The following is a 17,921-nucleotide window of genomic DNA, read 5'->3' on the forward strand; positions in this document are numbered from 1 at the left end:
CTGAGCTGTAATATTCAACAGTAGCTTCAAGTTCTTTATGGTCTCTGATGGGAAACCTGAATCAAAGTAACAAAGGTATGAGTAAACATGCCAAGGACTGTCCTGAGGAAAACTTCATTCTTCTCACTAAATACAGTAGTCACACCTAATGTTATCCAAATACAGCAGGGAATCTGCTTTTGACCTATATCATGAATCTGGGTTATTAATAGCAGTCACATTTTCTCCAACTTGAAGCAATGAGGACACCACTCAACTCTCTTCTCGTTGTTTCACATTTCTTGAAGCTAACTATATGAACTATGAGCTCTAATCCAAGTGCCAAGGCAGGAGGACGGTGTTTTGGAGCTGTCTGTCCATCACATATGTAATACATTGTATCACCTGTACTTTCACAAACACTCCCATACATTTAGGAGATGAAGGCTGCTCCTGGCTATTTCCATTGGACATCACAGGAGAAAATTCTCCAACTTCATAATGAAGCTACGAACTCTCAAAATACTGAAAAAGCAACCACTCAGGAATATTTCAGCTTGTTTTTTCAAGGATCTACAAGTCAGCAAGTAAACAGTATCAAAAGCTGTTGAGAGATCATAGAATCATAGAATCATAGAACCGTTAAGGTTGGAGAAGACCCTTAAGATCATCGAGTCCAACCATCAGAATGGCTATGTCTGTGTCACCTTTTAGCACGATGAGATCAAAAGTTAATGCAACCCCAGATTGCAAGCCGTATTGCTAATGCTCTGTGAACTAATACACTCACTGTACTACAGCCTCCTTTCATTTCTTTCCCTCGAAATAGAGGAATAAGCTATTTTTAAACAGGTCGTCTATCAATAAGAATAGAACGATTCTCCAAGAAGCTGTTGAAAGTGCTCATTTATTAAGAAATGAGATCTTGACAGTGATAGCCACCGCCTCAAAACTTCGGAATCAGAAAAAAACATTAATTACCAATTCAACACCTTTAGCCCTTTGGCTCCTCGTCCTTCAGATCAAAGAACTGTTTTCTTCTGAAGAAAACAGTTACAACTGAAAAATGGCTTTGCCTATCACATTATGCATTACCTTTTCTGATGCAGGTTATTGTCTTTTGAGGAGCTAGTAATTAATGTCAAGAAGCATAAGTTATTTGCATTACATGACAGACTTTAAGTATCTGCTGTGGTCTGTCATGTCAACTTCAGCCACCTCCAGGAATCTTTTTTCAGCAGTCAAGAAGAAAAAACACTAAACCACAAAAAAAAACCCTCCCATAGTCCCCACTGCACTGAGTTTTAGTTCCAAAATCCCAGTGATTTATACAAGACTCACTGCTGTTTTCATCCCACTGCAGGATTGATTAGATTGTTATACAATTGAATATATTTTTATACTAAACTTCAGTGATTCTACATAGCAAACCTATTTAAATTCCACAGGTGTCTTCAGGGAGGTGGAGGGACTATCTTTATGCAAGAAAATCTGCCTTCCTCCCTGGCAGATGAGTATAAAACCTCAGGAAAATAAATGTCCTTCAATCTTAAATTTTCCTTTGACTGAGAATACTAAGTGACCAAAATTCTATCTGACATCATTTATTTGAGATCTGTAACTATGTATTATTCATAATATTCCTGATTCTGATATCGCATGCAGGTGCATTAATACTGTGTGGGCTTGATCAGCCAGCCCAGTTTCAAAACTTCTAAATCACACAAAACCAGCAAAACTCCAGCCTGCATCATCTATTTTACTGTTTAAGCCCTCCTTTATAGCAATCTAATGTCAAGAAATGCCCCACCTTACAAATTGTGTAAATCACGGCACAGGCTTTATCCACAACATAAATAACCTAGGATGCAAAAAAACTTCTGTAGAAATTGCAATTTTCTGTCATTCCCAAGTATGTAGCCAAAGCTTACAGCCAAAGGCTATCCCTCTGTCCTTCCACTGCTGTTAGAATTTATAAAGCTTTTTTCTCTTGTTTAGTACATGTTGTAATAAAAAACCATGATGTCAGCTTACTGTGTAAGGTAAGTCAGTGAGTGAGCTCTTACAGTTATAACCTTTCGCTGTTGTGTCTCTGAGAGTATTACAGAGGAAATCTATTCTTTCCTATTCTTTCTGTAGAAAACATACATCATTGTATTAGAGTCTGCTGTGAACTATACCCTCCAATACTTCAGTCTCAATCATTCGCTGCTTCCCACAATGTTGCATAAACCACTATAAGAAGCTCCCACAAATATATATTTCTGTTGATTTAGATGTTATATTGGGCAAGAACTTTCTTTATACAATGCTTTTCCAACTGAGAATTTGGTTTGCAACAAAGGAAAATGTCTGAAAAGTTATTTGCTTTTTTGAGCTTTTTGCTGCTGGTGCTGAAATATTAAAGAGACCTCAGCTCTGGTGGAACTTTTTAATCTTTCCAAAGCAAAATCAGAAAAAAACCTGCCCACAGTTAACTGGTTTTCATTAAGGTAATGTGCTTTCATAGTAAGCTATAAGAGCAGATCTTCAAATATTGTGAAGTAAAAACAATCTTTGTTGAAATGGACATTTGTTTCACTAGACTTTAAGCCTTCTTAGGGTTGGATTTGTGATCCTTCACCTAGATTGTGAAAAAACAGTAGAAAGTATGGAGTAACACTTTCTGAAATACTAACATTCTAGCAGTATATATTTGATTAAAATAATTTCCCCATATTTGTACTGATAAAATAAGAAATCATGTAGACATCAATAACAGTTTTCTTCAGACAGAAAAATCAGTGTAAAAGTTATTTCTTCAGGGCAGCTTAGAAAAAGGGTCAGATTATAGGAGGAATTAAGCTCATGAATGTCCACTAGTTTACTGACCCTGAAAACTCAAACAATTTATTCCAGAGCCACATACCTTTGAACTCTCAGAGATTCATTTAGCTATAATTACATTTTTCAGAAATTATATAATGTAAAAGAGAGCAAATAAACAGAACATACAGAAATATGCATCAGTACAAACTGTCTTGCAGAGTTGCACAAAGGTTTGTTAATAGGAAAAAGATCATGATATTCATAGGAAAGCTTAAAAGCTTCTGATTTTGGAAATCACAGTCTCCTTTTCCTCAGGAATTGACAGGCAAGTTGGAGCACTGTCTTGGCAGCTTATCCTTTTTACAGAACAGGCTTAATGGAAGCAGCTTACCAGCAGCTCTATTCTTCTACATCTTTTGTGTCCCTAACAGATGGCTATTCCCACTTTTTTAAACAGTATTTTAAGACAGTTGAAATTTAAGAGATATCAAAGACACTTTTTCAGACATAAGTGTCTTAGTCACATGATATCCATCAATCCTCAACCAGGATTCCTGATGAATGAACCACATTTACAATCCATTATATTACATATTTAAGAAAACTATGGATATTTGATAACCTACAGGCTTATTCACAGTGTACGCAGTCCACAGTGGCATCCAGATATCATAGCTGTATCCACTCACATACTGATGATGGGAAAGGAGGCAGTAGACATTTTTCTTCTGAAGAACTCTGGGTCTCCCATATGGCAAATGATATGAGTTTGCCTTCTTTACTAGAATTTAAACAATAATTATTGATTCATTCTTCTATAACATTTTGGATGGCACAAAAGTTTAAGAGAGCAGAGAAAAACTGTAAATTAAAACATTAATAAATAAAAATAAAACCAACAGTAAATATGGACATGTGTTTCTTTAAGTTCTTAGCTTATGAGTGGAAAAAAAAATGTAGGAAATAGTTTTCATGTTATGTTTAATGTACAAAAGTCAATGTAATATATCAGACTTGCAAATTCTTGTTTCTTTGCAATTTCATACCAATATAAATCTTTTGAACTTACCTTGCCAGTAGAGTGAAATTTACATCTTATTTGACTAGGAAGCATTACAATGCTTCCTAAAATTTCCAGAAACCCCATAAAAAAGCACACAGAAATATCTATGGGAATTTTTGATTAGAGAAAGGCAAAGTTATGGTTACAAGGTTGGGAACAAGAGTTATGGCATATAGCCTGGAAGTGCTCGGGCTTTCTCCAAAGACCACTGAAACCTGTATGTTTTTTTCCAAGATTGTAATGGGGTTCAGATCTGATTCCTATGCATAGATGTTGCTATAACAGTATCGATTAGCATTTTTTAAAGAAATGCAAAGAAAAAAGAAAAAAATTTATGCTTCTGACTTGGCTTTCCTACTTCACTTTAAATTGTAATTAACATTGCAAAAATTCCCTCTGAAACCAATAATACAAAATCTAAACCAGGCACAAGTTTAAAAATATTGCTGTCCTTTTCATTTCTTGGTACTTACTTTCTTCTGTGGTGAGATTTAACCTCTCATTTAGTTCTGAATCATTCATTACCTGTAAAATATAAGAGAATCATTCAGAATGAATTCATAGTTTAGAAAAAACAATGAAAAGAGAACACAGGTGACAAAGATGATTAAAATATCCCAAAAGCCCCTACTTACATTCATGCATGTGCATCCCAGGTTATCTATGGGAGTCAGACTGGAAACTGGACATGAAGAAGGAGATGAGTCTTCTTTTGCATGTGAAGGATTGTAAAAAGGTTTTTTTAAGAGGTGATTCAAGCTGCCATGTGTTCCATTGTTTGGTGCTGGTGTAATATGCAGCAAATCTGTTGAAACATTTGAAATTAGTAAACATATTTTAAGACTAAAATGACATTTTTAAAAATCATTATCTTTCCAATTCTGTGCATTTCCTATGCATTCATTCTAAATATAGAAGTTGCTTATTCCATTTTCTAAACTATTATGGTAACTACTACCATCAACTTGCAATTTTCTAGGTATGAAGGTTCATTGCTATCTTCCACTGCATCAAGATTTGGTAATTATGTACTTGAGTACTGTTGATACAGTTTTATACATTGCCATAAGGTTCATAAGATTAGATGATTTAATGCAGAGTACAAATGTGATTGCAAATGTATCACATTGTGAAGCGTACTAGCCTACTGCATTTTTGTACGATGCCTTAATCCATATTTTCTGAGGTACGTACTTCCTAATTGTTCACTGCCTGGACTGCAATGGTCCATCTTAAGTTATGAGCAAGAGTGGTAACTCTCTACAAGATTCTAATCCCACAATTATTCCACCGGCATCATTTCAACAGCAAGCCCACGTGGCAGGAGCACTTCTCTCTGATTCTTTAGTGGAATACTTCTGCAATCAGAAACAACATTCAAAGCAGAACAATTTTTGGCGGTTAATCTTTTAGCACTGTACAAAAGGCAAAAGAGCATGCCTTCAGTGTTTTGTGTGAAAAACCTAACTTCTGAATGAATTCACTCAATTTTTAGTTACTCTTCTTTCAGCTCTTACAACACTGGTATTTGAAAAAACTGTTGGTTTATCATCTGAAGTACTGGATTGTTTCTACTCACCACACATAAGGTTGTAAACCTCTATGTTTTCAAAAGCATCCACTTCTGTTTTCTCTTTAAAGCTTGGGCCATATGCTAGGAATATAGCCTAGATTGTAATAAAACAAAAGTTTTTGTCTAAAGGAATCCAAATTCAAAAACAATTCAGTTGCTGGAATTCAGCACAATTCAGACACTGGAACAAAATACAGTCTTTTCACAGTCATAAAAGTTAAATGTATTGTTCTGGTAAAGAAGGCAAATTTTTCTCATTGCATATACTTGAGGAAAAATGCAAAACATAAATTCATTTCTCAGAATACTTTAAACTATATAATGAATCTGGCGGGGGTATTCTTTAATATTTTTCTTTAATATTTTGATGCATACTTATGAAAATTATTGTTTTCTAAGTTTCAAATTCACACCTTTTTATGTTTTCATTGCAACAGCCAGCAACAATGCCATTTCAACAAATGCAGAGGTATGACACTCACAGATCCTATCTAAAGGCTAATATTGAGCCAGAAATATAAGCGGGGGGGGTGGGGGGTGGGTGGATGAGGTGTTTGCTTGTTTGTTTTAATACATGTTGCATTCTCAAAAGTCTTTGGGTCACTTAAGAGCCTACAGCCTTGGCTAAAGCAAGGAGCAGGGAACTGGGGAGACCCATCCCAAGCTCAGCAGAGACCTGTATCAGTACCACCAATGGTACAACGTAGTACTGGGCGGACCTTGCTGGGGTCTGCAAGCATTGTAGCAGAATACTGATACTACTTAGAGTCTCACATTTGTTTCTACTACTTTATAAGCCTCCTGAGCTGCCTGCCATACGATACAAGAAATATGACTAAACAGGACAATGATCTGTTCTAAAATAATATTCTTATGTTCCCATAATAGAAAAGGAATTTTAAATTTATTTTAAAAAGACAACATTAAGACATTTTGGTCCTTTACAAACAAAAAAATTTTCCTCAGTCATTGTGCCGCCAGCATAAGGTTGTCTATGCTTAAGGTTTCCATGTTAACCAGAATTTACCTTTTCTTTCCATACAAACGTTCAGCACCATTCAGTATATTGACCTATGGTTTTAATATAGTTGTGAAGATCTGGAAGAATCTGATTCTTAGGCACAGAATATGGGACTAGTAGTAGCGTGTTTGACCTTACTTAAAAGGTTCATATCACAGAAAACACATGAAAAAATAAAAGCTCAAGACCTCGAAATATTTTCACTGTAACCAGAAGTGAAAATGGGATGGAACTGCAATACGGGCTATACTAACATACAGGTCATACTAATCACTTTTTTGCTCTGATGATATGATTAAGTCTTGTAAGATAAGCAGAGACAATGAGATTTAGTTTATTTGAGCACACGGGCTTTCAGATGCTCAACTGAATTCCCAGAGCCTATGGAGATTTTTCAGAAGAATGAAAGAATTCAGTGTCCCTTAGCTAAATATGGTATGCTTGGTTTACTGCAGTCTATCTGGCTCCCTGGAGTTCAGGTGATCCCAGACAAGTTTTACTACAGGATCCCAAGGAAGCAGGCCTCATACACATTGATGAAAGGCAATACGGAAATGTGGACCCAGTATGTGTTCACAGTTTACTTATCTGGGTGACATGAAAGAAAAAGCACACTGCAAAAACTCTATATATATACTGCATATACTCTATATTGTAGTAGTTCACCTAGCACATCATGATTTTCTATATAAGAAGGTGGAAGACTTGAATAGAAATCATCTTACCTCCATACTTTTAAATTCGTTGTTATAGCCATGGTTACCCCTATCACAATATGTGTAACTTCTGTCCCTAAGGAGAAATCATATAGTGTAAATAAAAATGGCACAAATAGAACCAGTTAATAACAGTCATCCTGAATCACTGGACTCTGGATCATGTCTTAAGAACTGACTCTGGCATAGTATTATAGTACTTTTTTTCTCATCCAGTGTTCACTTTTATGGAGATCTCTTTCTCCTGTAACAGAGATTGCTATGGACAGAAAAAAATTATCCTAGGTAGCTGAGTGTACAATGAATCAAAGTTTTGAAAAAGAAATTGAGAAATGGGTATTTTTGAACTGAGGCCTTCACCTAGCTACAAGTTTCAGAACAAGTGTAATCTGCTTAGGAAGAATTCTTCAGTTATATTCTGTGGTATCTGCATTTTAATAGAAAACTTATAACGGGAGAACTCTGCTGTTAGCCTCTGTGGAACGATATAAATAAGACTGCAAAGGATTTTGCCTTACAAGACAGTGCATTTTCATCATGGATTTTAAACGGTGAAGGAGAGATGTGGATGTGTGTGGGGGGGTTATAGAATTAATAACATGTCAGAATAGTCTGACTTATAATGACTAACACTTGTTTTAATTTACCCGTTGCTGAGATACATGGAAAGATGAAGAGATAGTCATCCCATACTGATCCAATGCACATTTGTCAAGCACATGTATCCTGTTTTCAGAGGCACAAGAACATTTGAGCACAGTTAAAAAAGGGTGAATATGAGATTTTTCAGTGGGCATTTCTTTTTACATGTCCAGGACAATTATTTGGTTGCAGCAAAGCAAACAATCAAGTCATGCACTGATCAGGCATTTTCTACTATTTGAGTAGTCTTGAAATCCCAAATCATCTCACGCTTCTCCTACTGCAACACTGTCGCTCAGTAAATACAGTATTGCTACTAACACCACAGGCTTTGTATTGAGTTTTCAAAGCCTCAGGACTAAGGCTTGTCTGAACTGCTCTTGACTTGCTCAGAGCTATTTTTTTATTGTTTACATCTTACAGTAATTTTTTTTAATGACAAGGTGGTTATGTCTAATTTGTTATCTTATCAGCTTATCTTTGCATGGCAAAGACATAGTTTTTGTATAGACAGCAGTAACAATTAGTTATTCTGTGTAGAATGGAGACCCCAAGGCTAGAAACAGCTCACCAATGGTCAATAAAGAAATGCAGATCTGGAACTGAGCAAAACCAGACTTAGAGGTAGGAAAGAGAATAAAGAACAAATATCTAACACATGTAGAATGCATCATATCTAGTGAACTGAGATGTAATGTTAACTTGCAGGCCAGTGAAGAATTCGCAAGCTGTAGCATTAGCATACATACAGGAAGGACCCCATTCAGATCACACAGTGAGGAAGAAGAAACATCGACATCATTTTCCTCCTGATGAAGGACTCATAATGCTGATTGCTGGCTGTATCCACACATACACCAGACTGAAGCCATCAACCTTAGGACCCAGAAGGGCAGTGGAGGGGTGACCTCAACGCCAGGAAAAGGGCTAGGTACTAGAAAGGCTTTGTATAAAAATTTTAACTGCATTATTTTTGAGACTTTTTCTGTGCAGTACTATTCATTTCTTTATTTTCTTTTTTCTTCCTTTTTTTTTTTTCCATAAAAATTTCATCTGGAGTAATGATGATTCTTTTATTAGACTGTTAAGATTTGAATCATACTAATAATACATTCTTGGCTTTGTGTATAAGGCGTGTTTCCTTTTTTCACATAGTAAGATTTTAAATGTAACAAACATGGAAATGTAACAAGTCTAAAGCAAAACAGGAAATGAGGCATCTGTGAAGGAAATTAAAAGGATGAGAATGGGATGAAAACGATAAGTGTCATACAAATTATGTTACCTCACAGCCAGCCACTGTCGATCCACCAAAAGATGAACTTTATCAATACGAATGTTGTTAGCATAGTGGAATCGTTTTGGCAAGTCAGGCGTCAGATAAGGCTTGAAGTGCTGAGGGGATCTTTTGCACTGTGCAAGAGGAAAGAGCCCAGTCATGAGTTTTGCTCAATATCAGAAATAAACCCATCATTCAAAATTATCACAAACATCTTAGTGACAGGAACGTAAGCACAAAGTGCATTATTCACAGATAGCTTCTCAGATAACCTGCAGATCTCATTTTTGGCCCGAGAGGCAGTGGAAGAAAAAGTGGCTTTTTTTGGAACTGTTTGAAAATATACTGCTGTAATATGTATAGCAAGTTCACAAATACTGTGGTAAAAGTACTCCTAAGGCTGAAAGACATTTAGTAGTAATGTTTAGTCTATATGTCCATACTAATGTCACTGGCATCTAGTATGTAAGATTACACTCTACAAGAGAAAGTTTATTTCTGCCATCTTCTGTTACTTTATCATTCAATAAATAAGAAAGAAAACCAAGTATACATAATGTAGGACAATCTAGGGTTTTAGTTGCAAGACTGAACATGTACTCTCATGCCATGTGTATGTCCAGTGGTCAGCTGTTAGCTAAAGGCCTTAGCTTTTACATCCACATTTAATGTGTTAATATAACTGTTGTGTTAGCAGGCATGCCATGGATGAGTTTGGCATTGAGACCCTAATGACAACTATATGACATACTGCAAAGATTAAACTACATATGGCCATCAGGAGCATTCCAGCTGGCTGCAAGCATCATCGCAATGTTTCAGAAGTGTTGTTCCTGATCAGGAATCCAGCACTGGGACAACACAGAACATCTAAAATGCTGAGGGAAGAGCTGCTAAGAAGCCGGGTAAGCCAGAGAAGTGGACCTGTTCTACCACACAGGCAGTACAAACTATAGCATGCTCGGAGTCTGACCTGACATCTTCACTTCTAAGTACTAGAATTGTATACTCTGCACAGAATGACATTGACATGTGAAATGAGAGTAAATGTGCCTGGACAGTCATGAAAGAAGTATAGTGGAACCTAGGAACACAAAAAATAAAGATTCAATGGGTTTGCTAGCCCAGGAAAGGAGGTCATTCTACAAAGGATAGTCTAATTAAAGGGAAAAATAGAGGAAATCAACCTATAGTATGACTTTACGTCTATTGATTAGCAATTGACATACAACATACAACTCCCTTCTCTGCCCCAAACCCTCATTCTAAGAACTTGAAAGGAACAAAATACACAAACTTTAACTACTTATGAATAGAAAAGGAAAGAGGAAGTGTCCTAATACCAGGCTATTCCTGTAAGGCAGACATGTCACATCTCTGTAACTATTAGCAGTTGCAGTTTCAACTGGGGTTGAGAACATGCAAATCGTGCTATTCCCCTCACACTAATGGTCTTTGATATGACAGGCTCCACATCATACAATGGCGTAGGGTAGCACTGAAAAAGCTCCTTCTGCTATTCCCAACCATTGATATCCTACTCCTGCATCTGCTTTGGATGCTGGGGAATAAAGGACGTGTTCTTAGGTATTCAGAATCAAGAAAAAATTGAACAGGAACATTCACTGCCCTTTGGACTTTAGTGGCAGGCAAAAGCTACATGTAATATTGCACAACTGAGTTGTTCGACAGGTTAAAGGAAGACCTCTAGTGGTGATTTATCAGAAATATACCCAGCTGAAACAGCCCAGAATTTTTCCAAGCTGAGAGCATTTATTCTAGAAGTATCAGAACATCTGTCTACTGCTTGGACTAGGACTAGTCACAGAATAGTAAAACAAACTGTCAATGAAGGAAAGAAGGGAAAATTATGACAATACATAGAGAGAAAGCAGTTTAAATGTTTAACTCAGTGTAAATTATAAATGCAAAGAAATACAAAAAGACTACTTTCCTACAAGCATTTTAGTTTGTCCACCACATTCATCCCACATGTATTAATGCATATCTTGAACACTAAAAAAATAAAGCAGAGAATTATCTATCTAAAAAGGTATAAGGAAAAACATACACTGTCATATCTTACCACCTTTCAGTAAAAGAAATAGGCTTGGTCCTCCTTTGTTTTGCACTCTGTTCTGCACTCCTTTGTTTGCACTCTTCAGAGCTCAGCTGTCACAGAGTGTACCCACAAGGAGCAATGGTCTACATGTGAGACACGGGCAAACTTGGACCTGCCCTGAAGTGCTACATCCACACAGTATGGCAGAGATCCAAGCAGAACTATCCGTATGGGGCCCAGTGGTAGTGCAGCAAACCTAAAAGCACTGCAAGTACTTAAGTGATACGTCATAAAAGATCCTAAAAGAGCCATACTGCCTCATGCCAAAGGTCCATCTTGCCTACTACTCTACTTCCAATCAGATCTTCAGAATTTCCAGAATCAGTTACTTAGAGAAAGCACGTAAGAACAAGTCAAGTATGGAATGAACCTTCTTTCTTGTACCTGCTCAGTTTCCTCTAGTCTTCAGGGATTTCTTAAGTCAGAGGTTGCTTGTGGATCATGTTTAATAGCCCTTACAGGCCTGTCCTCCATTAATTTGTCTAAAATCCTCCCTTCTTATTTATTTCCAGCCTCTACAACATCCTGTGGCAACGTGCTCTACAAAGTCATTATCTGTTGTGTGGAAAAGTTGCTTTAACCTAGCCTGGGCGCAGCACTTGTGGTCCAGAGCTACAGATGCCTATTATCTAAGGCATCTCTGTGTTGTATTCTGTTCTATAATGAAGATATACCCTACTTTCTCTACCCACAGTCAGCCACTTCTCTTACAAAGTGAAGTACAGAAAACTCTTTTGCTCTGGACAGAAATTCTCCATGGCAAACCTTTGTGCACCATCTTTGAACAACGTCCAGAACTGCCTCCTGTGGTACACTGGAGTCAGTAAACTATTTAAACTGGCACTGTAGTCTCAGTTTTTCACAAACTGTGCTTTTTGATCAGATTCCTATTAAGAGGAACTATGAAGAAAAAATATGAAAACATTTACTCACCGTGAGGTTTTTAACAATTCCTTCTGAGTCAACTGTTAAAAAGAAAAGATGAATTAACATACATTCAAACAGCTGAAGGTCCAAAGCCTCATGAGAAAAATTTCAACATGCTTTTTGCCTGTAAAATTGAATTTCTTTATTAGCCTGTGAAGATTATGGTAACCATAACGTTCCACGCGTAGGAATGTTATATTTCCAAGTGTAACTTCCTGTAAGTGTGGTAGTCTGTGGAAGTACCTGGCACTTTGGTTACATCAAGACAGACTATAGAAAACTGCCATGGTGATGACTTTCTTCACCTAAAGCTGACACATCATCAGAACCAAAATTTCTTCTCCCACCTAAGTTCTGTTTGAAGTATAACCTTTTTTACATTGAACTGGACCTGGAGCATTTGTCTTGTATTCCACTTCCAGCAGCAGTCACAGAGAAAAATCCAGTCTGATTTAGTACTTTCACCTTCCACATTTTCAAAGAGTGACTTTAACCTTTTGACATTAGCTTTCTAAAAAACAAACCTGAGCACTTTACAGAAGGAAAATTCCTTCAGAAAAAGTAAGACCATTAGAGGAAATGAGTCAACAATTATATTAAGACTAAGACACATACAAAACATCATTATTCTCTCCTCTGCTTATTGCTTTGCTCCTGTCTGACTTCAACTGTCTCCTACTTAAACCAAGCAAAGTCTGCTTTATGTTGTATAAATATTATGCCTACCAATATAAATACAATTAGAAAAGATAAATAAAAAGTACAATGGGATCCCAGCTCTTAAATAAGATCTGCAAGAGTTATGCCTTTTAGAACACTTTATGAATTCTGTAAACTCACTAAACAGAGCACTTTCATGGTTTTACCTCTCTCCATTCTTTTTCCTGAAATAGAAAGTTTTGAGATGGTTTTTTTTTTAGTCTGGTAGCACGGTATCTATTCTGAATCAGAGTCAACTCACATGGTTTCAATCTTGTGTTCTTCTGTGATACTAGCTAAAGGGCTCAACCTAGGCTTAGATCCCACTGTGCTAAGATTCAGATTCCGTAACTTTGTACACACAGTTAGAAATAGTCACTGCTTCAAAAAGACTGAGTCTGCCAATGTTGCACAAGAAATCTGTGAAGAGCAATGCACTTACGAAAGACCTGAAGTTCCAGTCCAAAACAATAAAACTATCTTTACTTTACCTTTCCACATGCCAAGAAAATGCAAATCGGAGTCTGCAACAAGCTTTTCTAACCTTCAATTTCATCTAAAGCAGCTGTTGCCAAAAAAACCAAACAACTTCCATGGATGTTTAAGCCAGGTTAAGTGAAACAGAAAGCTGTTCACTCTGCTGATTACTACTGATTATCCATTTTCCCTATTTATTTACTTGTTTATTTGTTTGTTTATTTCCTGTTATATTGATTGCATGATCCCAGGATCGGTCCACACTTACAGGTAAAATAGTCCTTTGGAACATCTCTTGCTCGAATGCGAGCTGCAGGCCCGGCATATATGTAGAAATCAATCTTTTGGAAGTAATTAGTCATATATTCTAACTGTTTGCAGTAGGTCATCTCCATCCCTAAAGGACAATGTAGAAACAGTTATTTTTTATATATAGTATATGGCAAGGAAGATAAAGTGAATTATAAAATAGATTAAAACTAGTTAGCACACATATTACACAGAGGAAGAAAACAATGATCACTAAAATTTAATTTGAAAAAAGAACTATATACATTACCGTGATCAGCTAAAACAATGAGGTTTACACATTTGTGCAGGTTTCTTTGTTTCAGTCCATCCATTAGCATCCCCAGTGCTTGATCTGCTAGCTGTAAGGCTTTGATTACCTGTGAGATAAACCAGTTTCATTACAATTTTTCTTTCTGATTTCAAGTTCTCACTGAAATGTAATAAAGTCTGAAAAAAGTGAGCTTTTCTGTCAGTTTTCAGGTTCTTAATATTGCTGCTTCTTTCTTTTTTTTAGATGTGCAGAATTCCACTACTCTACCGCAGAATATGCGACTTAAGAAAAGACTCGCAATTAATTTTTTTCTATTACCTTAGAAAAATTGAGCTTTAAAATGTGTTTATTGAAAGAAAAAAAATTAACACATTCAGATCAAATCTGTTCCTCACTCCCAAATTTATATAAAATTATAGATTTTATATAAATCTAGATTTAGAGCATTAAATACAATTTTTGTTGTCGTATGAACGTGTCATTGTATTAAAATAAGCAGCATTTCAAAAATATTTACACACATATTATCTATAACACCAATGTAGCATCCAAGAAGGCATGGTGCCCTTCTTTCATATACACAGTCCCTTTAAACTTCCTGCAGAAAACCACTGACCACCACTGAAGTAACATAGAAGAAATCCAGCACAACCTACCCTGTAGCCATTAACAGAGGACAGCTCTTCCCTAGCTGGTGCAGCTGACTTACAGTCTTCCTACAGTAAGGACAATACCTGACTGACTCTGAGGACTCCACGTCTGAGCACTTGCTCCTGTCTTGTTCCCCTAACTCTGCTGCACTCTCTTGAATGTCTTCTGTGCGTGGACAACATACACATATACAATTGCACATACAGTAATGGGATTTTAAGCCCTTTATGTACAAAGAGAAATGGAGTTCCCTTTCCAATTAGGGAGCCTAAAACTATCCTACAAAGATCAGTTTTTCTGTCCTTGTCCACTACAACAAGGCCTTTTGCTGAAGACGATTTTCAAATATATTAAACAAGACCATTCCAGGAAGGAGCTGATATGATAAGTCCTAAACTCCTTAAAGACTGAACTTTCTGCCTGCATGCAAGTAAAAATGTAATATTTTTGTGTTACAAATTAATAAACAATGAAGTACAGTGTTAGCAATAAATAAAAGACAGTTCTGAGGATTTGCCAGGCCACATGCTTCCAAATATCACTTGGCAATAAAATTAAAGTTCAGTCTAAATACAACCATTAATATTATTTCTGAAATTATTTTCTGCCAGTCTTTTTGGTTTACAGCTCTTTTGATTCACACACAGTCTTGGAATCATAACAATGGGCCCAACCACAAGCATGAGTTCTTAATAAAAACTCATAAAATAGTCACGGTAATTTTTGATCTACTATCCTTTCCAAGTTTATGTGTTGGTTAAGTTCATAGTACAGCACCATTTTTAGTGTGATTTAGTCCAAGAAAAACACAAAAACTACTTACACCACCACTAACTGGTCCAAATGAATGTCCAGAAGAATCTGGTTCTTCAATATATAAAGTGTAGAAATCAGGCCTTGAGTTAGAAATAAGTAAGAATGGAATATTATGAGAATTTGGACACAGCATTTCAAAATAACACTTTCATTAAAAAAAAATATTAAATGAAACTTAAAAAGGAATTATAAATAACTTCTTTAAACCTTAATAGAAGTCCATACAGCAAAGATAATCATTCAACTTCCTCTGAGTTTTGCAATTAATAACATGGACTATTTGAAGTTACAATTTCAGAAACAGTATCCAGTGTCTTTAATTGGTATCCAGAAATCACTCTGAAAGACTGCAAGATCTCAGACAGCAGAGCAAGCTGTTCCTTTTTGAGAAGGATCTCACCTAAAGGATCTCTTCCTGATTAAGTAGTGAGGCTCTAGAGAGCATCTCCTAACTGCAAATATATTAGGAATTTATTAACAAATTATCATATAAAAGATTTCACTTGTTTACATATTACAAAGTTGAGCACCACAATCAGTACTGACATCTACTTTTCATCTTGAATTACTGCCTGCAATTACTTTCAGATATTTAACCTTTCTTGTGTAATATCTTTCATATAAAATCTTTTATCCATACACTTAGACTAGAAACTGAATGTTCCATGTTTCCTCTAGGCCATGCACCAAGAAAAAAGACACAACAATAAAAGCAAAGTTATACAAGAGTACATCCCATTCAGGTATATGTGTGCTTTTCATCTTTTGTATCTACAATCTTATCCTGAAAATGATTGGCTATACTTATAGAACAGGCTTAAGTTCAGCAAATTATCATTTGAGATGGTGAGGAAGATTCCATGTTTCACAAACACCAACAGAAATTTCAATTGCTAAGCATTAAAACCTTTCTAAGCTATAGTCTCACAAACCAGCTAGATATTACTAAATGTTACCTCTCAGATTTGGTATAATCAAGCCATTTCAATATTCCTGAAATTCTCTGTTCATATGTAACTGAACTGGAAAAAAAAAAGAAAAGATATGATGATATGATGTTAACAAGGCTTTTCTGATAAGCCCTTCTAATTCCAAGATACAGAGAAAGCGTCCACCCTCTAGTCATATAGTAAAGTCACAGATTTGGATTTCAAGAATGATGCATCTTAACAAGGTACCAGCAATCAGTTTTATTATTATCATCTTTGATTGAATGTAACTCACTATTAATGGTAAATTAGACAGATCCTGATTTTGCAAACACAAACATGTGATGTTGATGGGAGTACTCATTTATTTATAATTAATTACATGCAAAAAAGAAATTTCAAGTTCAGGACATAAACCTGAAGTACAAGTCAGAATAATTTTTATTCTTTCCGACATGTATAAACTTTGGACTTTCATATTTTAAAAGCAAGTAATGTCCCCAGCAAAATCTTTGTGAGGTCTTGCTTTGTTTCCTATGAAGGAATTCACCTATTATTAATAGCTTTGCTTTCCCTCAAAGTCATGCACAAGCTTTCTGTTAGTTACCTACAGCACTCGGGTGTTTTCTGAGTACCAATCCTACACATTGCTGCAAAACCTTTATTATCTATAGAGACTTACAGTTATATACTTGCTTTAGATTATCTTTGTAAATGTAAAGAATCATGGGAGATTTACTGAAATCATAATGAAAATTTATAAATAATTTACTAATATCAATGCCTTCCATAGGAAAAAAAATATATTATGAAGGTAATTGCTATATTTTCACATGTATAACCTGTGAATTAACTAGACAAAACATGCAGAACTATGATTCAGCAGCAGTGTGCACATTATCACACACGCAAGCAAGACCAGAGGGAATTGATCTAGAGCCCATCTTCCTTCAGTAGCTTTCCTATCCAGCATCCTCTCTTCAACTAGTTTCTGCCTTCTATAGCCTCTTGCCATGGCTTCCAAGATTGTGTTCGTTATCTTAGGGTATAGGTTATCTGAAAGTACAAGTATTTTTAAAGAGCTATATCGTATGTGTAGATCTTATGTGTGGGAATATGGTAATCATTGACATAGCTTAGCAGTGGCTACTGATCAGTTATAGGATGCTTTCCTAGTGGGACATCAGTGGTTTGCAGTTTTCTGGAACTTTCAAAACTTCCTAGGAGGGCAGAATATACAGTACCCTTTGACTTTCTCATTGTGAATCCCCTAAACGGTTTTGAAAATTTCAACTATTAGTGGTAGTTTCATGGCAAAACCAAGACGGTGTGACATGGCACTTATCACTCAGACTGTTGTTTAAAAATCATGTAGTTTAAAACCCTTATATTTCATTTCTTTCAACTGTCATATGGCAATTTGTATTTTTGGAGTAATTTACAGGTATTTACTACAAGCCCTATAAAAACTTACCTGTTGAATACACTGTACAAGGTGGGGTATGTTCCATTAATTGGAACATCAGAGCCTGGCCAAAAGAAGGTGCCTGCTTTCAAATTTTGGTACATTGCTGTCAGCCAGACCTATGGGTAAAGATACGAACAAATGATTTTATGGCATTTACACCACTGGAGGACCTCAGATCACCAAAGTAAA

At 36.1% G+C, this 17,921-nt stretch overlaps 1 protein-coding gene across 1 annotated transcript in view; it reads right to left on the reverse strand.

Moving 5' to 3' along the window:
• ENPP3 (ectonucleotide pyrophosphatase/phosphodiesterase 3) overlaps positions 1 to 17,921 on the reverse strand; it is a 42,860-nt gene that overhangs the window by 7,897 nt on the left and 17,042 nt on the right. Inside the window, exons 9-20 of the mRNA XM_009460828.2 lie at positions 17,739 to 17,848; positions 16,292 to 16,357; positions 15,343 to 15,415; positions 13,866 to 13,974; positions 13,575 to 13,703; positions 12,137 to 12,168; positions 9,088 to 9,215; positions 7,170 to 7,236; positions 5,430 to 5,517; positions 4,486 to 4,655; positions 4,324 to 4,375; positions 3,414 to 3,568 (exon numbers count right to left, since the gene is read on the reverse strand). Of these exons, the coding sequence (XP_009459103.1) occupies positions 3,414 to 3,568; positions 4,324 to 4,375; positions 4,486 to 4,655; positions 5,430 to 5,517; positions 7,170 to 7,236; positions 9,088 to 9,215; positions 12,137 to 12,168; positions 13,575 to 13,703; positions 13,866 to 13,974; positions 15,343 to 15,415; positions 16,292 to 16,357; positions 17,739 to 17,848 (1,179 nt within the window). The remainder of the gene's footprint in view (positions 1 to 3,413; positions 3,569 to 4,323; positions 4,376 to 4,485; positions 4,656 to 5,429; positions 5,518 to 7,169; positions 7,237 to 9,087; positions 9,216 to 12,136; positions 12,169 to 13,574; positions 13,704 to 13,865; positions 13,975 to 15,342; positions 15,416 to 16,291; positions 16,358 to 17,738; positions 17,849 to 17,921) is intronic.

Source organism: Nipponia nippon, unplaced genomic scaffold, assembly GCF_047370975.1.
Source record: "Nipponia nippon isolate SJK-2023a ecotype South Korea unplaced genomic scaffold, ASM4737097v1 scaffold_4, whole genome shotgun sequence".
In the NCBI taxonomy this organism is placed as follows: domain Eukaryota; kingdom Metazoa; phylum Chordata; class Aves; order Pelecaniformes; family Threskiornithidae; genus Nipponia; species Nipponia nippon.